The 18,598-nt window shown below is 55.3% G+C and overlaps 1 protein-coding gene across 4 annotated transcripts in view; it reads left to right on the forward strand.

The window, feature by feature from the left end:
- CLPB (ClpB family mitochondrial disaggregase) overlaps positions 1-18,598 on the forward strand; it is an 81,082-nt gene that overhangs the window by 36,173 nt on the left and 26,311 nt on the right. For all 4 annotated transcript variants that reach the window (XM_083824161.1, XM_083824160.1, XM_083824162.1 and 1 more), the window contains one exon: positions 15,125-15,222. In XM_083824161.1, coding sequence (XP_083680287.1) covers positions 15,125-15,222 — 98 coding nt within the window. The remainder of the gene's footprint in view (positions 1-15,124; positions 15,223-18,598) is intronic.

Raw genomic sequence — 18,598 nt, forward strand, 5'->3', positions numbered from 1 at the left:
CGTGCGAGACCACGCTGAAGTCCTTGTAGGATCCGAGGCTAACTTTGTCATGTTCTTCAGGTTAACCTGCCTTTGCCTGTCCGTGCACAACATCCATTCACCCTTGGCAGTCATAGTTATGCTGAAAACTTGTGATGCTCTAAATCACAGCCGTGTCCCCTCTCTTGCCAGGTGAATTCCCGGGGGCTGGCGGTGCCGCTCCGGCCTCTTCCCTCTCCTTTCAGTGAGTTCCGCAAGCGGAGGCGCGATTTCACGACCGGCGCGTGGCGCGACACGAGGATTTCATTGCCTTGGCTCGGGGTGCTCCCCTCCTCCCAGCTCCGTGCGGTAACAAAGCGCCGGGCCGGCATTCTTGGTCGTGTAATCTGCGCTGAATACATGGCTGCGAGGCTGAAGGTCTCCGAGTGGAGATCGAACACCTTTCACAGCGTGCCTGCCGCCGGCCCTTTGTGAGGATAATTTCCCCGAGCGGTCTGCCATTGACATCTGAGAGTAGGATGTTTCCTGTTTGCTGACATGGAACAGGCTCCCCTCGCTCCCTCCTTTACACTTCCCTACACCTGCCTTTTTACTAAGTGTCCATTTACTCTCCCGAACACTTCCTTCGCTTGGTGCCCTGCCCTCGGGGCCAAAGCCATTAACTGCCCAGGCCCCTCTGTGCTGAAACAACCGCCCCGTTGTGCGGCACGTTTTTAAGGGAAGCCCCGTGTGCCTCCCCCTCACCCCACCTCCCTGGCCTTTTGTGGCCTATTCAGCGACTCACTTGACCCCTCCAGGACCTTATCCCCTTGTGGTCAGCATGTGTGTGCCCAGCAGACCGCGAGACGAAGTCGCTGCTCTGTTGTCCTTCAGGGCAGTTGCTGGTGACATTTCACAGTCTCCTGACCTGAGCTGACACCATAAATATCAGTGTTTATGTGAAGGAGTGGGTGGGAGCTCACGTCTACTGCCTGCACCAGTTGCTGCTCCAGGCACGATCGATGCCGAGGGCTTTGTGTGCGCCGTGGAGCAAGGAAGGCAGGGTCTCCAGCTACTTGGTGATGGAAGCGTCTTGGTTTTAGAGGGAGCTTTCATAATGTCACCACTTAAATCTGCTACACGAAATAGCCCGTGTTAAAAGGTTCGCCTTCCTGCAGGCAACGGGGCAGCCGTGCCATAGAGCTCAGCCTTCCTCTGTCAGCCTTCTGAGTCCGATTCTCCTCCAGAACCTGTTGCCAAAAGGCAGGTAGCCAGGATTTGTCTGAGAGCGCAGAGGTCTGTGGGGAACTCGGTTCCTGTGACCCCCACCCGGTGCCGGTAAGCCCAGTGGGTTTCCTCCCACGTCTGTCACCCTCGTAGCCCTGGGCTTTCACCGGTAGTCAAACCAAACCTCGCTGGTGGCTCATGCTGCTGCCAGCCGCTTGTCCTCCAGCACCAGGGCAGCGTCAGCGTGTGCGAGCTGCTGTGAGCAAGCCTCTCCCTGCGGAGAGCCCAGGAGCGGGCTTGCATGCAGAGCCCGTCGCTTCTGGCGCTGTGGACGCGGCGTTCTCAAGCCCTGCAGCAGATGGATCCAAGACGATGAGGAAGGCAGCAAAGACACAACGTGCAGCACCTACATTTCTGTGCTCGGAGGCCCGGCTGTTCTCACCCTGCCTGTACTGCTGCTGCTGAGGGCTCATGGGGTGTTTTGCAGTCACGGGGGAGTTGTTTTGTTTAATTTTGGGGACATCCTTGCAGTCTTGTATTTTTATTTTGTTACTCCCACGTGACAAGTACAGAGCAGGGTTTTAGGTCCAAAGAATACCTGCAAAGCTTTACTTTTGGGCAGCAAGTACCCGGTGCTACTTCATTAGGCTAATGTGGGAAAAAGAATTCAGGTTTAAAGTATTCCAGCAGTCTGAAACCTGGCACGCGAAAAGTGAGGCTGTGAGGGGCAGAGCCTAACCAGGGGAACTGAGCAGAAGGAGGCTTGTAGGAGCCTGAAGAGACTGGAGAAGTTCACCAGAAATTGTTTGTCCCTGTACAGCTCTTGACTGGTCTCTCCCCCGTTAAATCAAGCCCAGTCTGCTTGCCTTTGTTTTGAAGGGTGCCATCAAGCTCTCATTTGCCGTTGTGGGATCGTGCAGCTGCTGGCCCTGGTGCCAGCCCTGGTGTCAAACAGGCATCGTGGCGTGGAAGGAGCTCACCTGAATGCCGCAGAGCTCTTCTGTTCTCCTCTGCAGCGCTCTCTCCAGTGCTCAGCAGACTGCAGGAGCCCCTCCAATGGTTTGGTGATGCCTCAGCTGTTGGCTCGGCGGTGTTTCATGGCTGGCACGTGTTCCTCTGGCTGTGCCCAGCTCTTGTCTCATACTTCGCAGTTTTTGAAGAACAGCATCTGCGGCCCTGACTGGAGCATTTGGGTCCAAAGGTACTGCAATAGTCACGAGGGACAAAGAGGGTGCTAGGAGGACAGTCGTGTTTCCCCACCAGGGTGTTGTAGGATCACAGAGCCATAAAAGCACTGGGGCATCTCTGGAGATCATCTGGTCCAGCCCGCTGCTCAAAGCAGGGTCACCTGGAGCAGGTTGCCCAGGTCTGCCCAGGTTGGGTTTTGAGTGTCTCAGAGGAGGGGTACTCAGAAACCCCTCAGCAGTGCAGGGAGGCTGAGTCCAGCTCACAGAACCCCGGAATCGTCTAGGTTGGAAGAGACCTCCAAGATCGCCCAGTCCAGCCTCTGACCTAACGCTAACAAGTCCTCGAGGTCAGGTTCGTCAAGCAAGACCCGCCTTTCATGAACCGCACCGCAAACTGCTGGGGAGCCGGGAGAGGAGCATTGGTCCTGACTTCACCCACTGCCTCTGCTGCTGTGGCTGCCACCAGACCCATGCTCGAGTCAATCCGTGCTAACTTATAAAGGGTGAGTGATCGGGTCAGCTCTGTGAGTGATCAAGTCAGCTCTGTGCACACAGCTGTAATTAAAGGAGAGGGGATGGGGGGGAACAGAAAGAATGGGCGTTTTTGAAAACATTTGAGCTGAAGCTGCAATGACCCAGGCTTCCGAACTCGATTTGCCAGTAAATTGAGCGCAGTTGGTAACGCTCCACGCTCACCTATGTGATACACCGTAACTGCAAGTATTGTAAATAGGATGAACGATGGGTAAATGGATTACTGAGCTGGCATTACAAGGGATGCTCCTTTGACATCAGGAAGTGAAAGTGCTTGTGGTATTAGCAGGAAAATTCAGGTTGTAATCAGAGCTGGCTTTCTTGTGTTGGAATTCTGCGTGATATGCCTTAGACTCAAGGGCGTTTTCGGCTTTTCCTTGAGGGAAAGGCTCTGTTCTTGCAGCAAGAGGGCGAAGGACAGCACCAGATAGCTGCGGCCTCCCCACGTCCCCACGGCCAGAGCGTGGCAGCAAGGAAGGGGGGGAAACCCAAACCCCGAGAGGGGTCATTGTCCAGTTCACTGCGCTCGGTGGGGTCACCAGCATCGGCAAGAGGAATCCGGGGTAACTAAACGAGAAGCTGAGGAAGCCAAGCTGGCAGAGATCTGTTATGTTGACGCTCTTTTCCGATGGATGGATCCCCAAAAACTTCTAGCCAAGGTTCAGATACAACTGAATTCAAACCAGCTGACAATTTGTGCTTTGCTTGGTTCTCTGCGTAGCCGTCCGTAGAGATTGATCAGGGTGAAAAGCGCTGCGCCAGGGCCCAAAAGAGCATGCGGCAGTAGTTGGTGTGCTTGAGCAGTTCCAGCACGAGCTGGTTCCCTTCAAAATCATTTTTTCTGGAGCTACCTTGGCAGCTTTTCCTGTCTCACCCTTTAACGTGATCACTGCCGGCTCTGCCTCTGTGCCCTGGGATCAGCCGGGGCTTTGGAAGCACCAGTGGCACGGGTACGGCCGGGGGGAGCAGCACAGGAGCCTGGTGTTTGTTTGGCCCACGGCACCTGCGTTCGAAATGCACACCGTGTCCGCCTGCGGAGCTCCGGGAGGATGTGTGCTCGTCCTGGAAGCCGGCGCTGCTGCAGCTCAGTGTGGGGAGAGGAAAAGCACAGGCTGCTCTGGTTCTGCCTCAAACCAACCAGTTAAGAACCAGCTTGTCTAGGGAAGAACAAGGCTGTAACCCAGTCCCAGTGAGCACAAGCAGGCCGGTTTGCAATCATAACTCTGCTGTTTGGGATCCCACCAGCAGCCTCGGTAAGCGCTCGTGCAGGGAGCATCCCTGCCCCGCACAGAGCCACGGGGACCCCTCAGAGCCCCAGCCCACGGCACCAGCAGGAGCTTCTGAGTCCTCTGAGCTCCTGCGAGTTCCCCGGAGGACACCAAGCCCTCCCTTACCCAGAGGTGGCAGCGGGGCGTCAGGATCGGTGTTCTGGAGAGCCCCTTGCCCGGAGGTCCCCCAGGTTTCTGTCCTGGCGCTTGCTGCAGGTCTGGCTCGCACAATACCGGCACCTGCCATAACGCAGCCAGCCCAGGCCAGCTGTTGTGCAAGAGCGCCTGAAAGCCTCCCTCCCTCTCCGTGCTCATATTTACAAGGGAATGTGATAAATTCCGTATTGATTCCTTCTGTTGCACTGTAAATTTTGCAAAAGATGATTAAATAGTGCAATAGAGTCTGCGAGCACCGTGGCTCAATATGTTCTGGGCCGGCGTATCGACCCCCTCCATCCGACGGCAGCAAGTTCCACTCCCAGCCGCGCCAGACCAGTAATTAAAATCCTGTGAGACTGGGATTTAAAAACCAATCATATCACGGCACTGAAGCTTGTAACGTCCCACCGTGGCGAGAGCAATAAGGGTATGAGTGCACGCACATTTATGTCCGTGTCGGAGTGCTTAAGAATAGTTTCCCCATAGGGCAGGGGAGCAAATAGATCCCTCTCTAAGTGTTTCTGGGTACAAAACTCTGCGGTGACATAATGTTTGTCGTGAACTTAATAGCTCTGCACACGTGTAGACGTATGGAGGGATGATGATTCTTTGGTTTCCCTTCCCATAGCGTTACCTCACAAACAAGGATAAGGAGGATTATTCTCACACCCAGGTACCAAGTAGGCAGAAACGCAGACTGACATTAGAATAAGCGAGGACGGAAAGGAGCAGGTAGGCCAATTGGTTTTACAAGGCATCGCCAAGAACAGAGGTTTTTGTGAGCCCAGACTTCAAATTGTCTGAGCCCTTCCATGCCCTGCTCCTTCCTGGGCATTGCTGGAGAAGGCTGCTTGAAAGCAGTCTGAATTTAAGTCCCTGGGCAAGTTGAAAACAGTTTTGAGATCAGATTTAGCTAACGTTCTTCATGCCTTTTTCACCTCGGGTGTGTCAGATTTTGTGCTCAGAGCGCAACACTTGGGAACTTGGCTCCCCCGCTTCATCCTTACCGTGAGGTCTGCATCTGGAGGTCCCGCAGCGCTGCGCACCCACAGCGCTGCTCGCGTCCCCTGCCAGCCGCCCTGGCCCGCGGAGCTGCAGGAGGGAGGTTGTCATGCCGTGCCGTGCCGTGCCGTGCCATGCCGTGCCGTGCCAGGCTGTGCCGTGCCAGGCTGTGCCGTGCCGTGCCGTGCCGTGCCGTGCCGTGCCAGGCCATGCCAGGGGCAGCAGCAGCAGCAGAGCCCTCTCTCGAAGCAGTGCTGCAGAAGAGCCTGCCCTGGGAGCAGCTCCCCCGTGCCATGCCGTGATCTGGGGACATCCCCGTTTGCACAGACGGGCCGTGGCACTGGGAAGGAGACACCTGGGTTTGCTTTCTCTGCTTGCACAAGGTCTGCAGACCGTGTGTGCTTTACTTCGGGCTGTGTGTGTGGAGGGGGGGGTTGGGTACCCCGCCGTGCTTAAATGTTAAAGCACGAGCACCGTCCAGTAAGATACCAGTAAGAAAGCAGATGCAAAATAACACATTCATATTTAACACACGGTAACTTATTTTTTTCTCTTTCTCTTGCAACTTTCCCATTTGCCATGCATCTGTTTTATGCATTCAAAGAGAAATCCAGTCCTGTGCTGATACTGCTGGGGGGTCGGTTCTGGCCAGGTTGTTCCTGTGCGCTGGGCACAGCTCTGCTGAGTTCCACTGGGGTCGCTAAAAGCAGATTTAAGCTGCTCTGGTTGCCCCTGCTTCAGCAGGGGTTGGACCAGATGGTCTCCAGGTCCCTTCCAACGTCCACCGTGCTGTGATTTGGTCATCCTGCTGAATTTTGTAATTTTATACCGGAGTGAAAATCTCTGGGCAAGAGGCCACGGAGGCACTCGCCTTTGTCACAGCACCGAACAGCCTGAAGGAGATCAAGCAATTGCGGGGGGTCTGTTGTGAATTTCAGCGAGGGAGGGAGCACACGTCTGACCCACGGATGGGGACGGTGCTTAGGAGAAACCCCACGACAGCCATCCCCCGGCCAGGCTCAGCGACCTGCAGCCCAGCCTCACCCGCGGGGCTGCTCTCTGCCCTTCCAGCCTCGGGTGGTTTTTCTTCCCGGAGTTTCTCCGACTGCCTTTTGGCCCCTGCTGCCCTGCAGCATCCAGCCCTTCGGCAGGGAGTCCGGCAGGACCCTGCTCCGGGGGGGATGAGGGGACCAGAACCGAGCGCAGCCCTCAAGGCACAGGCAGGTATGGGTCGCTAGCGGCACCGGGACACTTTCTGGTCTGTTCTTTTCTCCTTTCCGAAGCAATTCTCGCCTTGATTCAGCAGTAAGTTAACGTTTCACGGAACTGCTCGTGGCCACTCCGGGTTCTGATGCCTGGTTTCCTGCTGAAAGGTGGCTCAGTGCCTGTCACCTGGTGTGCAATTCCGACTGGTTTTTCCATGTGGGCATTGGCTTACATCTATTGTATGAGTTGGGTTTCACTTGCCAGCTCATCACCGTCTGTCAATAGGCTCCGAACAGCTCGGTGTTGGTGGTCATCGCCACGTCAGTGTTAGCCCTCCTTCCTGGCTATTCGCAGATGCTGACCCCCCAGGCATCAGCATGAATCCCTTGGGTGTCCCTGGGCAGCCTGCTTTCCCTGAGCACACCGGCCACTTGCTCTCCTTTGCTTACGTCCTTTGTTTTCAGCGGCTAAGTCGTTATTTATCTACGGGGAGTCTTCTTGTAGCAGCCTGCTGCTTGGGTGAGGAGCTCCGAGGCTCTCAGACCCCGCTCAGATCCCACAGCCACCTCTGTCGGTGGCAGAGGGAGGCTGGGCGTGGGAGCACTCAGGGGTAACCACTTCTGCAAAGCAGCCTTTGAACGTTTTTTCATAAAATCTCTGAGCCCTCGGGTTACATCTTGATCAGCTATTGAAGCTCGCGTTGTCTGGCTGCCTTCCGGTTTCTGATACAGTTAAAAAGAGGTTTTTTGGTTTTATTCCTGAAGCTTCTTCTAAATCCTTTTTGTCCTGCGTTATTGCAGCTTTGCATTTAGCTTCCTAGAGCAAACGCTCTGTTGTTTTCCTCGTTTCGCTGAAGGGCGGTTCATTTCTAAGATCATAACTTTTCCCGTTTAAAGACTTTTTAATAAACAGCGTGGGTTTCTTTAGCCTTTAATGCCCACATTTCTGAACGTTTTCTGCTGGCTTTTATTTCTACCAAGACTCCCGTACTCCTCTGGAGCAAAACTCCTGGGCAAAGATTCCTTGCAGGAGTTTGCTTATTACGAGGTTAAGCATGAGAAAGCGTTGTGCTGCAGCGTGCTGCGTGGGAGCCGAGGTTTTGGAGAAGGAAAGCCTTTTGCTCCATCCAAACCTGAATTCAGACTCCCTGAGACTCACGAGCTTTCTGGCTCTTTGTTCCAGGAAGCACCTCCTGGTCTCTGGTTCCTACCGATTTATCGATTTATTCCTATCACGCCTTTTGCCCTTGCAGTCTCTGCGGTTTCTCTTAGCATGCCCCGTCCTCCGGTCCCTCAGAAGAGTAATCCTGCTACTGTATTTTCCCAGCTCAGCCAGGACATTTCATTCTGTACAAATTCTGTGTCACTGGCAAGTACAATCAACTTACTTATATATATATATATTTGTCTCCAGCCTTTCTTTAGTACGTAAGATCACTACTCCACCCGTGGGACGTGTTCTTTCACCGCAGTACAATTTCCACGCTAGCGCTGAGGTGTCCTGACGCAATGTTCCCGCCTGCTATTTCCAGGCTCCTCTAAGCGCGCTCTCCAGCTTGCACAGCCTACATTTGGACTTCGCTGCTGCTGCCCGTGTAGAAGCAGATGCCCTCCTCTTCTTGGTCTGGTTCCCGAGGTTTGTGAGCACCGACCCAGCTGCGCCTCAGCGAGGACCTCTCCTTGCTGTTTTTCACCTTCCCCCATCAGCATTTGGCCCTCCTCAGAACTTCAGCCTGTTTCTGGTTTAGAGGGATCTCTTCCTCACCACGTAGAGCTCCCTCTGCTCCAGAAACACCTCTAGTTCGCAATTAAATCCGAACCCTTCCATCCTACACCCCTTTCTCAGCTGAGGCACCATCCCCTTGTTTGGTGGTGGATGTGTTAAAATTTATTAAAAACTGTGCACAGTCCTGGTGGCGACTGGGTAAATTCTGTGCGAACAAATCCTCAGGAGGGTGAGCTGCCAGCACGCTTGGTTAAGGCACAAGGTATTTTTTTCTTTCATGCAGGCAGATGCGGAGTTCTGCATGCCGGGAGAGGAATTAGTGACCTGGGGGAAGTGGAGGCTCTGAGGAGACGCGAGTCCCAGCCAGAGCAGCAGGGAGAGGCAGGGAGAGCTGAACTAAAGCTGAACGAGCCAGGCCAGCCCCAGGCTGTATTAACGGGGCAACGGTCCGAGGGCGAGAGTGATTTTAGGCAGGACGGGCAGGGCAAGAACTAATGCATGATGCTGCGCAAATGCGTGTTGGAGAGGCTTCAAGCACGAGGCTGGACCAGCACCAGGAGGAACGAGGGGCAGCACATTCTGACCCCAGGAGCTGCCGGCTGCGGCTGCTGCCTTCCTGGGGCACGCGTTAACCAGTTTTGGTGGCACTGATCCTGCGCCACGGAAACAGAAATCCTCCTGCAATATCCTGCGCTTGGGAAGCCAGCAGGAGTTGTTCAGGGGCGAGGGTGGCATTTCGCAGCAAGCGTCATCTGCGTGTGTGCTTCTGCCGATGTAGTGCTCATGGGCTGATCTGTCAGGCTCGAAGAAAGTTCTTTAACGTGGCTTCTCATTAAAGTGATGCTTCATCCGGTGACAGGAGGGGGGAGGACTCGAGGAGCCGTAGGAGTGAATTCAGAAAACCCTGCTGAACCGAAGCGGGTGGTGTCACCGCCGTAAGGCACAACGGCGCGCTTGGGGATCTTCTGCTAGATCTTTTTGCACCCCGCAGTTAGTGTTTGTGGTACCATCGCATTATAAACGCTCACATTTTTAATGAGGATCTTACGAGTCACTGATGAGTGATTCCAGCTGCTCGGTGTGGTGCATCCGCAGTCCTCAACTGCGTTTGTAAAGCCTTCGGATAGCGAAATGCAGCTTGCCTGACGAGACCTGCTTTTCATACGGCCTTGCAGTGTTGGTTCTGCCCCTGCCCGTCCCACCTGTACCCAAAATTCTCTACTTTGCCACCCTCCCTAGCGATGGCCTGTATCGCTGCAAGGATTTTTGTTCTCCGCTTTCTAGCTCAGCAGCCATTCGTGTTTTTTATTGATGTCTTTAGCATCACCTCTGTCCCGCACCTCTTCGTTTCTGGTTCGTGTTGATTCTCCTCCCACCCTCCCCGGACTGGGCGTACCGCTTCGGGGCCTGACTGCTGTCCTGGGGAGAAAGAGGGTCTCACACCCCGGCCGTTTCTCTGGGGAGCAGCTTGCTGGGATTTCTCCTCTTCCCTGAGAATTTTAATTCACTTTTCCACTCTTTTCTTCCTCCTTTTTTCCTCCCCATCACTTTTTTACATACCTTCTTCAACTCAATGAAGGCAGAAGCCTAGATGTGCACGGGTGCACGCGTGGGGCTGTGCGGGTAAGAAGTCTGGGAGCTGATGCACGCTCAGCACTCCCTCTACGGAGGTTGTCGTTTCCACTGGAGGGACCGCAGGCAGAATCAGCCTCAGCACATCGAGACACTGAGGTGGTTTGATCTCGTTTTGCAGATGGGTGCCATGGGCACAGTAATCAGCACATGCCACCGGGTAAAGAGGGGTAGGGCTGGGTGCTAAATCACCTGAATATCGTCCTCCGGTGTGCCTGAAGCTCCGAGTCGCACCCGCTACCTTTGAAGATTTCGTTCTTGGCCTTCCCTCGGTGAGGTTTGAGGATATTCCTGGGGCAGTGCGTGTTCACGCTGAAATTCAAGCTGAAGGTGGCTGAAGGTGGCTGCCAGCGAGCGGAGCAGTGCCCGGTAACGTGTCCCTTCCACTTACCGAGGTGTCGGACAGAAAAAGGGGTGGCAGGATCCCAGGCTCTGGTGGCCACGTTCCTATTAACGGTGTATGTTAAAAGGCGCTTGTGAAATACGTCTCTTATTGATTTAAAAACAGGTTTATGTTACTGGAAAAAGGGGTGATCATGCTAATTCAATCACTGAAGACTCGGGAGGACAGAAGTCTTTTTATATTACTTTAACTAGCCGTGTGGAGCAATAACAATGTCATGCCTTGTCAAAGCTGACGGCTGATGACATTCTGCAATCCCCAGCAGGTGATACGGGCTGCTTCTTCTTGGCGAATCCCGGACTATTTTGGTGCTTGAACAGGGCCACGGAGAGGTGTAACTGTGGCGGCAAATTGCATTTAGCACACCGGGGTTGTGCAATGCGTCCCCGGGCCTGCCTGCCGCCCAGAGCCCCTCTGGTTCGAGACGGACTCTGGGTGCCCACCCTCAGCAGCATGCCCGCTCTAGGTTTGAGGACTTCCAGTCTTTTTTTTTCCTGGGATTTAGTTTCCTTCACCAGGACAATTAGTTGTCCTGGTTTTTCCCCCAGGAGAAGTGGTCTGGGTCCTGCAGAGGGTGCTACGTGGGAGCGGGGTGCTCCCCACGTCCTCCCCAGCGTGCTGCAGCGCGGGGCGGGCAGGCAGGCTGCGGGGGGGGCCAAGGAGGTGCTCCTGGCAGAGGGGGTGTTTGTTGAGCCTGGGCAGATGTAAGAGGCAATCCCTGAGGATTTTCCATCCCTCCTGTGGCTCTCACGCTGTGCCGAGGACGGGCTGCGTGCCCCGGCCCGTCCCAAGCTTGTCCAAGAGCTTCGCGTCCCGAGCTTCCACTCGAGAGGAGCTCGGCGCTGGGGCTGAGCCTGGGTTTGCACTGGGACCAGGGAGCAGCTTTGGTCCCGCAGAAGGCTTGGTCCCTGCTGAAACGCCCGTGTGGGCTCTGAGCTGCTGCGGGAAGGGCTGAGCTGGGTGCGCTCCTCAGCGGGAAGGGTCTGGTGAGGAGCTGGGAGAGGTGGAGGCACCTTGAGGAACTAGGCAAGTGACACAGAGCTGCCTAGACAAATGACACAGAGAGACGGCTGCAAGGTCAGGCCCTGGCTGAGAACCTGAATTATGGACAGCTGGGGCAGGGAGCAGGGATGGAGGACACGGAGCAAGGATGGAGGATGGGGCAAGGATGGAGGACATGGAGCAAGGATGGAGGACAGGGGGCAAGGATGGAGGATGGAGCAAGGATGGAGGACACGGAGCAAGGATGGAGGACATGGAGCAAGGATGGAGGACAGGGGGCAAGGATGGAGGACAGGGGGCAAGGATGGAGGACAAGGAGCAAGGATGGAGGACAGGGGGCAAGGATGGAGGACAAGGAGCAAGGATGGAGGACAGGGGGCAAGGATGGAGGACAGGGGGCAAGGATGGAGGACAGGGGGCAAGGATGGAGGACAAGGAGCAATGACTGAGGCCAGGGAGCAAGGATGGAGGACAGGGAGCTTGAATGGAGGATAGGAAGCAAGGAGTGAGGAAAAGGGGCAAGGGTGGAGGACAGGGGGCAAGGATAGAGGACAGAGCAAGGATGGAGGATAGGAAGCAAGGATGGAGGACAAGTAGCAAGGGCTGAGGACAGGGGGCAAGGATGGAGGACAAGGATGGAGGATGGGGAGCAAGGACAGAGTACAGGAAGCAAGGAGAGAGGAAGAGGAGCTAGGACAGAGGACAGGGGGCAAGGATGGAGGACAGGGGGCAAGGAGAGAGGAAAAGGAGCTAGGATGGAGGACAGGGAGCAAGGAGAGAGGAAAAGGAGCTAGGACGGAGGACAGGGAGCAAGGATGGAGGACAGGGAGCAAGGAGAGAGGACAGGGCGCAAGGATTCAGGATAGGAAGCAAGGATGGAGGACAAGTAGCAAGGACTGAGGACAGGGGGCAAGGATGGAGGACAGGGGGCAAGGATGGAGGACAAGGAGCAAGGATGGAGGACGGGGGCAAGGATGGAGGACACGGAGCAAGGATGGAGGATGGGGAGCAAGAATGGAGTACAGGAAGTAAGGAGAGAAGAAAAGGACCTAGGACAGAGGACAGGGAGCAAGGAGAGAGGAAAAGGAGCTAGGATGGAGGACAGGGAGCAAGGAGAGAGGACAGGGTGCAAGGATTCAGGATAGGAAGCAAGGATGGAGGACAAGTAGCAAGGGCTGAGGACAGGGGGCAAGGATGGAGGATGGGGAGCAAGGACGGAGTACAGGAAGCAAGGAGAGAGGAAGAGGAGCTAGGACGGAGGACAGGGAGCAAGGAGAGAGGAAGAGGAGCTAGGATGGAGGACAGGGAGCAAGGACAGCACCACGGTGGGTCCCACGCTGCCTCCCCCCGGAGGATCCCACCCGATGCTGCTGGTGGTGACCCCCGCTCCCCCCTGGTGCCGACGCATTGAGGACGGGTACCCGCGCCCGCCGCGTCCCGCGCTCTATTGACAGTTATCCAGAATCCGAAGGAATTCAAGACAAATTGTTAAGAGGATGGAGTTAATAAAATTTGAAAAATTGAGGCCTGTCACTCTACTAAACTTTTTTCGATACCGCTGACAGAAACATATTTCCCCAATGAGTGACCTTCCGCAGCTGCTCCAGCTAGGCGCTGCCGCGCGGGTGCTGGGCGAGAGCCGGCGCGCTATTTATCAAATATGATAAGCCGGGGCCTACTAATGTGAGCAGGGAGGTGCAGGAGGGCCGGGGGAGGAGGCGGCCGCCTCGCACAGCCCGAGGTGTCGCCCAGGTGTCCATCTCCAGCCCCAGACAGCTGGTGGGAGGTGACGGATTGCCTCCTATTAAGCCCGGCGAGGCCGGAGCCCGCTGGGCGCACGCAGCGGGGCCGAGGCGCCCGGCCGTGGGCGGCTGCAGGGGTGGGCGAGGGCGGCGGGGAGGGGGCGGCGAGGAGGGAGGTCAGGCCGGGGCGCTGATGAACCGGTGGCCACTTTTGGCGTTCTATTAGCAGGCAAAGTGACACGGTTATTTATGGCGGCGTAATATTTTATTGCTGCCGGTACTGGAGGTGGGAATCGACCAGTCGCGCGAGTCGGGTTCTATCAATTATTGCAGCAATTAGTCAAGTCGTCAAAGCCATTAACAGGGGGATTAGGCCAATATTGGAGAGCCATTATTGATAGATCCAGGAGAAGGGAAGAGCCGAACAAACCTCAGCCTTCATTTGAGATGAAAGCGGGCCTTGCCTCGAGGATGTCATCACTTGGAGAGCCCCGGACGTGCCCCCCTGCGCGGCGGGGAGGGGACCGGGAGGGCTGGGGAGGGGGCGGCGAGCTCTGCCTCCGTGAGGGATATGGAGCGGCGGGCCCCGGCCCTGCGCAATCTCACCTGTCTCCATCATATTCTTTATTCGCAATGACAAGGCTTGCAATAGAAATTACTCTGCGTCGAATGTTTATGGAGCACATTTTTCATTCTGTAAGCAAATATAGATCCCCGATGCCAATGCTTGGGAATGGCTAATCTCCCCGGCTCGCGACAGCGCAGCCCTCTCTCCTCTTTCATATATTATGATTGCTGCTCGCTTTTATGGAGCGCTCGGGGTGCTCGGCGCATCCCCGCCTTCTAGGAGCAGGGGCTGCCGCCCGCCTCGCGCGTGCCAAGGTAGCCGCTTCGCCCCGGGGTGCAGCGGGGCAGAAGGTGTTTGCCACGCTGCCTGCAGAGCGGGGAGCCTGCAGCAGCGCCCGGGCAGCTTTTTGGCAGCTCCCGTCCCTCTCCCGTCCCTCCCTGCCGGGCACAGGCACCCGCAGCCCTCCCTGCCCCGCTGCCGGTCACCGTCACCCCCCCGGCTCTCAGGCTGCGGGCCGGCACTGCCCAGCACCACGACTGGCTCTCCTCAAGGCTGGGTGACTTCTGCCGCTTTGGCACCGCCGGGGTGGTCAGGTTAGCTCAAGCACCCTGCCGGGGGGTTCAGCCCAGTCGGAAGGTTCCTTCTCGTGACCTCTGGCTGGCTGGCACAGCAAGCTGCGGGGGCACAGGGTACGTGAGCATTTGTGCCGAGTCCCTCTCTGCATTAAGAGATGCTTCCTGAGGTGCCGAGAGCCAGAGGCACCTCTGAGCCCTGTGGGACCTTGCTTGCATCTCTGGCTGTTCCCCAGTAGCTCTCTCTTCTCATCTTGGAGTGCCCTGCCCCAGATAGCCTCTACACGCTTACTGCTACTTCCCGCCGCACCAACTGGGACCAGTTTGACTGTCTGTGTCCCTCTGCAGCCCGGCACGTCTGGGGAGGGGACAGGGGACAGGGAGCTCTGGGCAGGCTTGTTTCCGTGAGGATACCCATCTGAGTCCCCTGCACTAGTTCAGTCTTCGGGGTTTGTTGGCTTTTTTTTTTAAATTTATCTCTAAATAAGAGAATGATTTTTCCCCAAAGGCCACTTCTGTAGGCTCACGGTGGCAGCTGCTCAGCAGACCGCAGCCATCTCCAGCTCCAGCGTGGAGTAAGAGAGCAGAGGGATGGGATGGCGTGTCCAATCGAAGCTGCCGTGGTCCCGTTTGGCTCCCCCAGGATCGGTAGCGGGCGCTTTTGTCAGGCCGTATTTTCCTCTGGCGACCATGTGCTCTCGTCCCCAACAGCAGCTCTTCCCTGCCAGGCCAATTGTTAGGGGTGACAATTCCTTTTCTTGTTCCCCGCGCGTGTAACCGCTGGTTGTACATTGTCCCCTTCTGATCCTGATACCCTCTGGAGCAAAGGTTACGAGGGGACTCGGACTAGCACGGGGGGCACAAGATGCGCTTCGTGCTCGTTCCGTACCAAGGCTGAACTCTGCTCCCCTGATCTTTTGAATTTCTTCCTGCCATCAGGTGCCAACCCCCTGCAGAAGAATGAAATGGGACACACGCCCCTGGATTACGCCCGCGAAGGGGAGGTCATGAACCTTCTGAGAGCATCAGAGACGAAGGTGAGCCCGAGATTCAGGTGACTTTGTCATCCTTTTTCCATTATAAGAACAATTTTCAGGAAGGCCTGGTGCCTGCAGTGGAGGATCGCCTTAGCACACTTACACCTCCAAGATGTCATGCTGTTTTGGAAGAAGGCTGTGTAAGTTGATGACATGATGCATAAAGGAGGAAGAAAAGAACTAAAGTCTTTATGAGCTGTATCCATAGCTGTGTGCCCTTCTCTTCCGTGTTGACATTTCTTCCTTGACACAGGAATTCCTGATACACAGGGACGAGCAATTCTGTCCTGCAAGCCCTTGGCAAAAATACAGTAAAACCGAGATATTCTTTTACTTTATTTTCTGAAATTCCTGGAAGAAGGATGAGATCTGAGAATTAAAGTTCAGCTGTGGGCCTGGGGTCCATGTATTCACAGGCACCAGTCTAAGGCAAAAGATACTGATTTCTGCTGTCTGGCTGTGAAATGTCCATCGGGTCCCTTCAGCCCCACTTCTCGAGTGGGCTGGAGCCGTCCGTGTCCCGTCCGCGAGTCACGGTTACGAGGTACGTTAAAGAGGGAAAAGATCCCTGCTGGCGGTGGCGCTTCCAGGAAAAGAACAAGAGGGGCAGTTAAGCTTAGAGGTTAGCAGGTTATTAGACAACGAGGGACCTGCAGCCTGGTGTCAAGAAATGAAAAGCAGTCGGAGGAATGAGGAGCGGAGCCTGGAGAGCGCCATCAGTCTCGGTCCCGGCAGGGCAGGAGGGGCTCAGAGCTGCCCTGTGAAAGGGCACCGGTGCCACCGGGTCGCTGCAGCAGAAACTGAGTCACGGTGGGGCCAGGCTTGCTTCTGCTTTCCGACTTGTCCCCTGACGTTGCCTACCTCAGGTTCTACAGGCGTGGAATTCGAACTTGCCTCTTGGAAACCTGAGGTTAAAAACTCGCCCGTGCGTGGAAGATGATGGAGGGAATTTAAACTGTGGCGATGACCGCATTTAGCAGATACCATCAAGTCAGTCTGCCAGGCAGTCACGTCTGCTGGACAGCCTGTGCTTGCCTAGGAAAATCCTTGCCCCAGCCGGACTTCAAAGCCACGTTCCCCGACCAGAAAACCTGTGTCCGTAGCGCGGAGCACGGCGCTCCTTCCCCTGTGCTTTCCGTGCTAGATCAGAGCGGGGAAAGTGGCTGCAGAGCTGACGGCGCCTGGTGAGCTGCGCTCGCTGGGACAGCTCTCCAAGCAAGTTTTTAGGAAGGGAAGTTGAGAATAAAGTACTTGGGATCATTGCAGGAGGAGGGAGGAGGAATTATCTGCTGGGTAAAGAGTCTCTGGGGTCCAGCACCGGCAAGAAAACCCGCCCCAAACAGCTTGAAGAGCTGCTTTGGTTTTTATGCTTAGCTAATAGATGAAGGGGAGAAAGGAAATATATCTGTAAAGATGCTCCCGATGAAGATGATTGTACTTGTATATAAAACAAAAGACAGTCAAGGCAGCTCGTGATGAATATTCAGCTGGGGGGGATGCAGTGCTCCAAGGGCTGCATCCACCCCAGTATCTGCGTTCCACCGAGAGTCTTTGAGAATTTATTGCTCATTTTAATCACTGCTCGAGAATGAATTGGCAGAACTATTACTGGATGGGCACATCCCATAGATTTTATTTACATATCCTTGTGACAGAATAACAAGGAGTTTTCATATGTATTTTTAATTTATTTTGATTTCCTTTATCCTTCTAAAAAAACTCCGTGTGCGCCTTCCCCATGCTAGACCACGCTTGCTGGTATCGAGGGCTCCTGAGCTGGTTCACGTTGCTGAACGCTGCAGGTGAAGCCTAAATAAGCTGTCGGGTATATTACAGGGCTGAAAGGCAGGGAGTAGCCCTTGAAACTGCCTTCTGTGTGTACCTGGCCTGAGAGCAGCCCCAGGACTGATCTCAATTCCCAGGGTTCTTCCTTTGCCCATTCAGTTGTTGCTCCCCAACACACCCGGCAGAGTGTCACGGGCTGAAATTTATTTTTAGTGACTTCTCAAGCTTTCCTCAAAGACGGTTTCCTCAAAGTCTTCCTTCCCTTCGGTGCGGTAGCTAAAACTCAGCTCTGGAACGCGTCGGTCACATTTGCTTTTCGGCCACCAAAACTCAGCACCGTGCTCCCAGCCTGTCCCTCTGAGTGTTACAGTCCGCAGGGAATCTAACGTCTGCTTACGGTCCCAACGTGACCACCCAGCGGTGGTCAGCGATTTCCTCTCTCTGTCAGTGGCTGCCGAAGGGTTTTTAAGAAAGCGATGAGCCCGGACGAGCACGTCGTTGCCCTTTCCCCGTGCTCCCTTCTGGCAGGCAGTGGTGCGAGGACTCCCCGAGCTGGACCTCGTGCCCGCTTCATCGCATCGAGTAGCCTTTGGGGGAGCTTTGAAAGAAAACAAACATCCAGTCATGGTTCTAGTGTAGTCTGCTTTCTTTCCACAATTCAGGCCTACATTTTGAGAAAGATGTCGGGTTTGGTAGCTTGGTAAGTGTCTGTTAGGCTACACCCAACTTGATATGTAGAATCGGGGGGAGAGTAAGTGGCCTCACAGCGAAAGCTAATTTTTTGCTGTCTGTAAGCCCCCCGGAATTACTTCAAGATGCTGTTTGTCCTTCCCACGAAAGGACCGCTCTCCCAGCCTCCAAAGGCTGTAACACCGGGATAGCTTTCTTCACGTCCCTGGCTTGTTTTGCAGCTGCCCAGAAGTTTATCATCCTGGCTTCCTTTAATCTCACAAATTCCATTTCCTGTAAGGTGAAAGATGCCGTGCCCTCCACGTCTGTAGGTTTTCTGCCAAGTTTCCTCCACTCGGTGTTGCCCACAGCCGCTGGCACGGGGACGCTGGAGCCGTGGTGGCACAGGGCAGCAGCAGGCTTCTCCAGAACACATCCTGAGCAGAAAAATGTAGTGGGAAAGCTTGCAAAAAGCACCGTGACTGTGCAGCCTTTGCCCACAAAATGGGGCTTTCTTCCTACCCAGGGACTTTCTTGATGTTGGTCTTGCAAGGAGGGAGGCAGAGCGTCCTGCCCGTCGTTCCTCCTCTCCGTAAGCCCACGCGAATCATTCAGCACCCTGGCAGCAGGGATCACCTTCTCTGCACTTAAAAAGGGAGAGGAAGAAGGGGAGGGAGGAAGAAAAGATTTGTCAAGACGCACAGAAAGACGCAGAGCTGTAGCTGGAGCCCCGCGATGTCGGTGAGGCCGGGGGAGCTCAGCGCTGGCACGCTGGGGTCCGGCCCGCCCGTGCTGCTCCGCAGGGATCCGCAGGGAAGTTACTGCTCCGTGTGAGGCATCGGGACTGGTGGCACCTCTGTTACACGCGAGACTGACAGCGCCAGTCAGAATCGGATTGCTTGCTATTTCTTGTTTTTTAACT

The sequence above is a fragment of the Anser anser genome (assembly GCF_964211835.1).
Source record: "Anser anser genome assembly, chromosome: 1".
Taxonomy (NCBI): Eukaryota; Metazoa; Chordata; class Aves; order Anseriformes; family Anatidae; genus Anser; species Anser anser.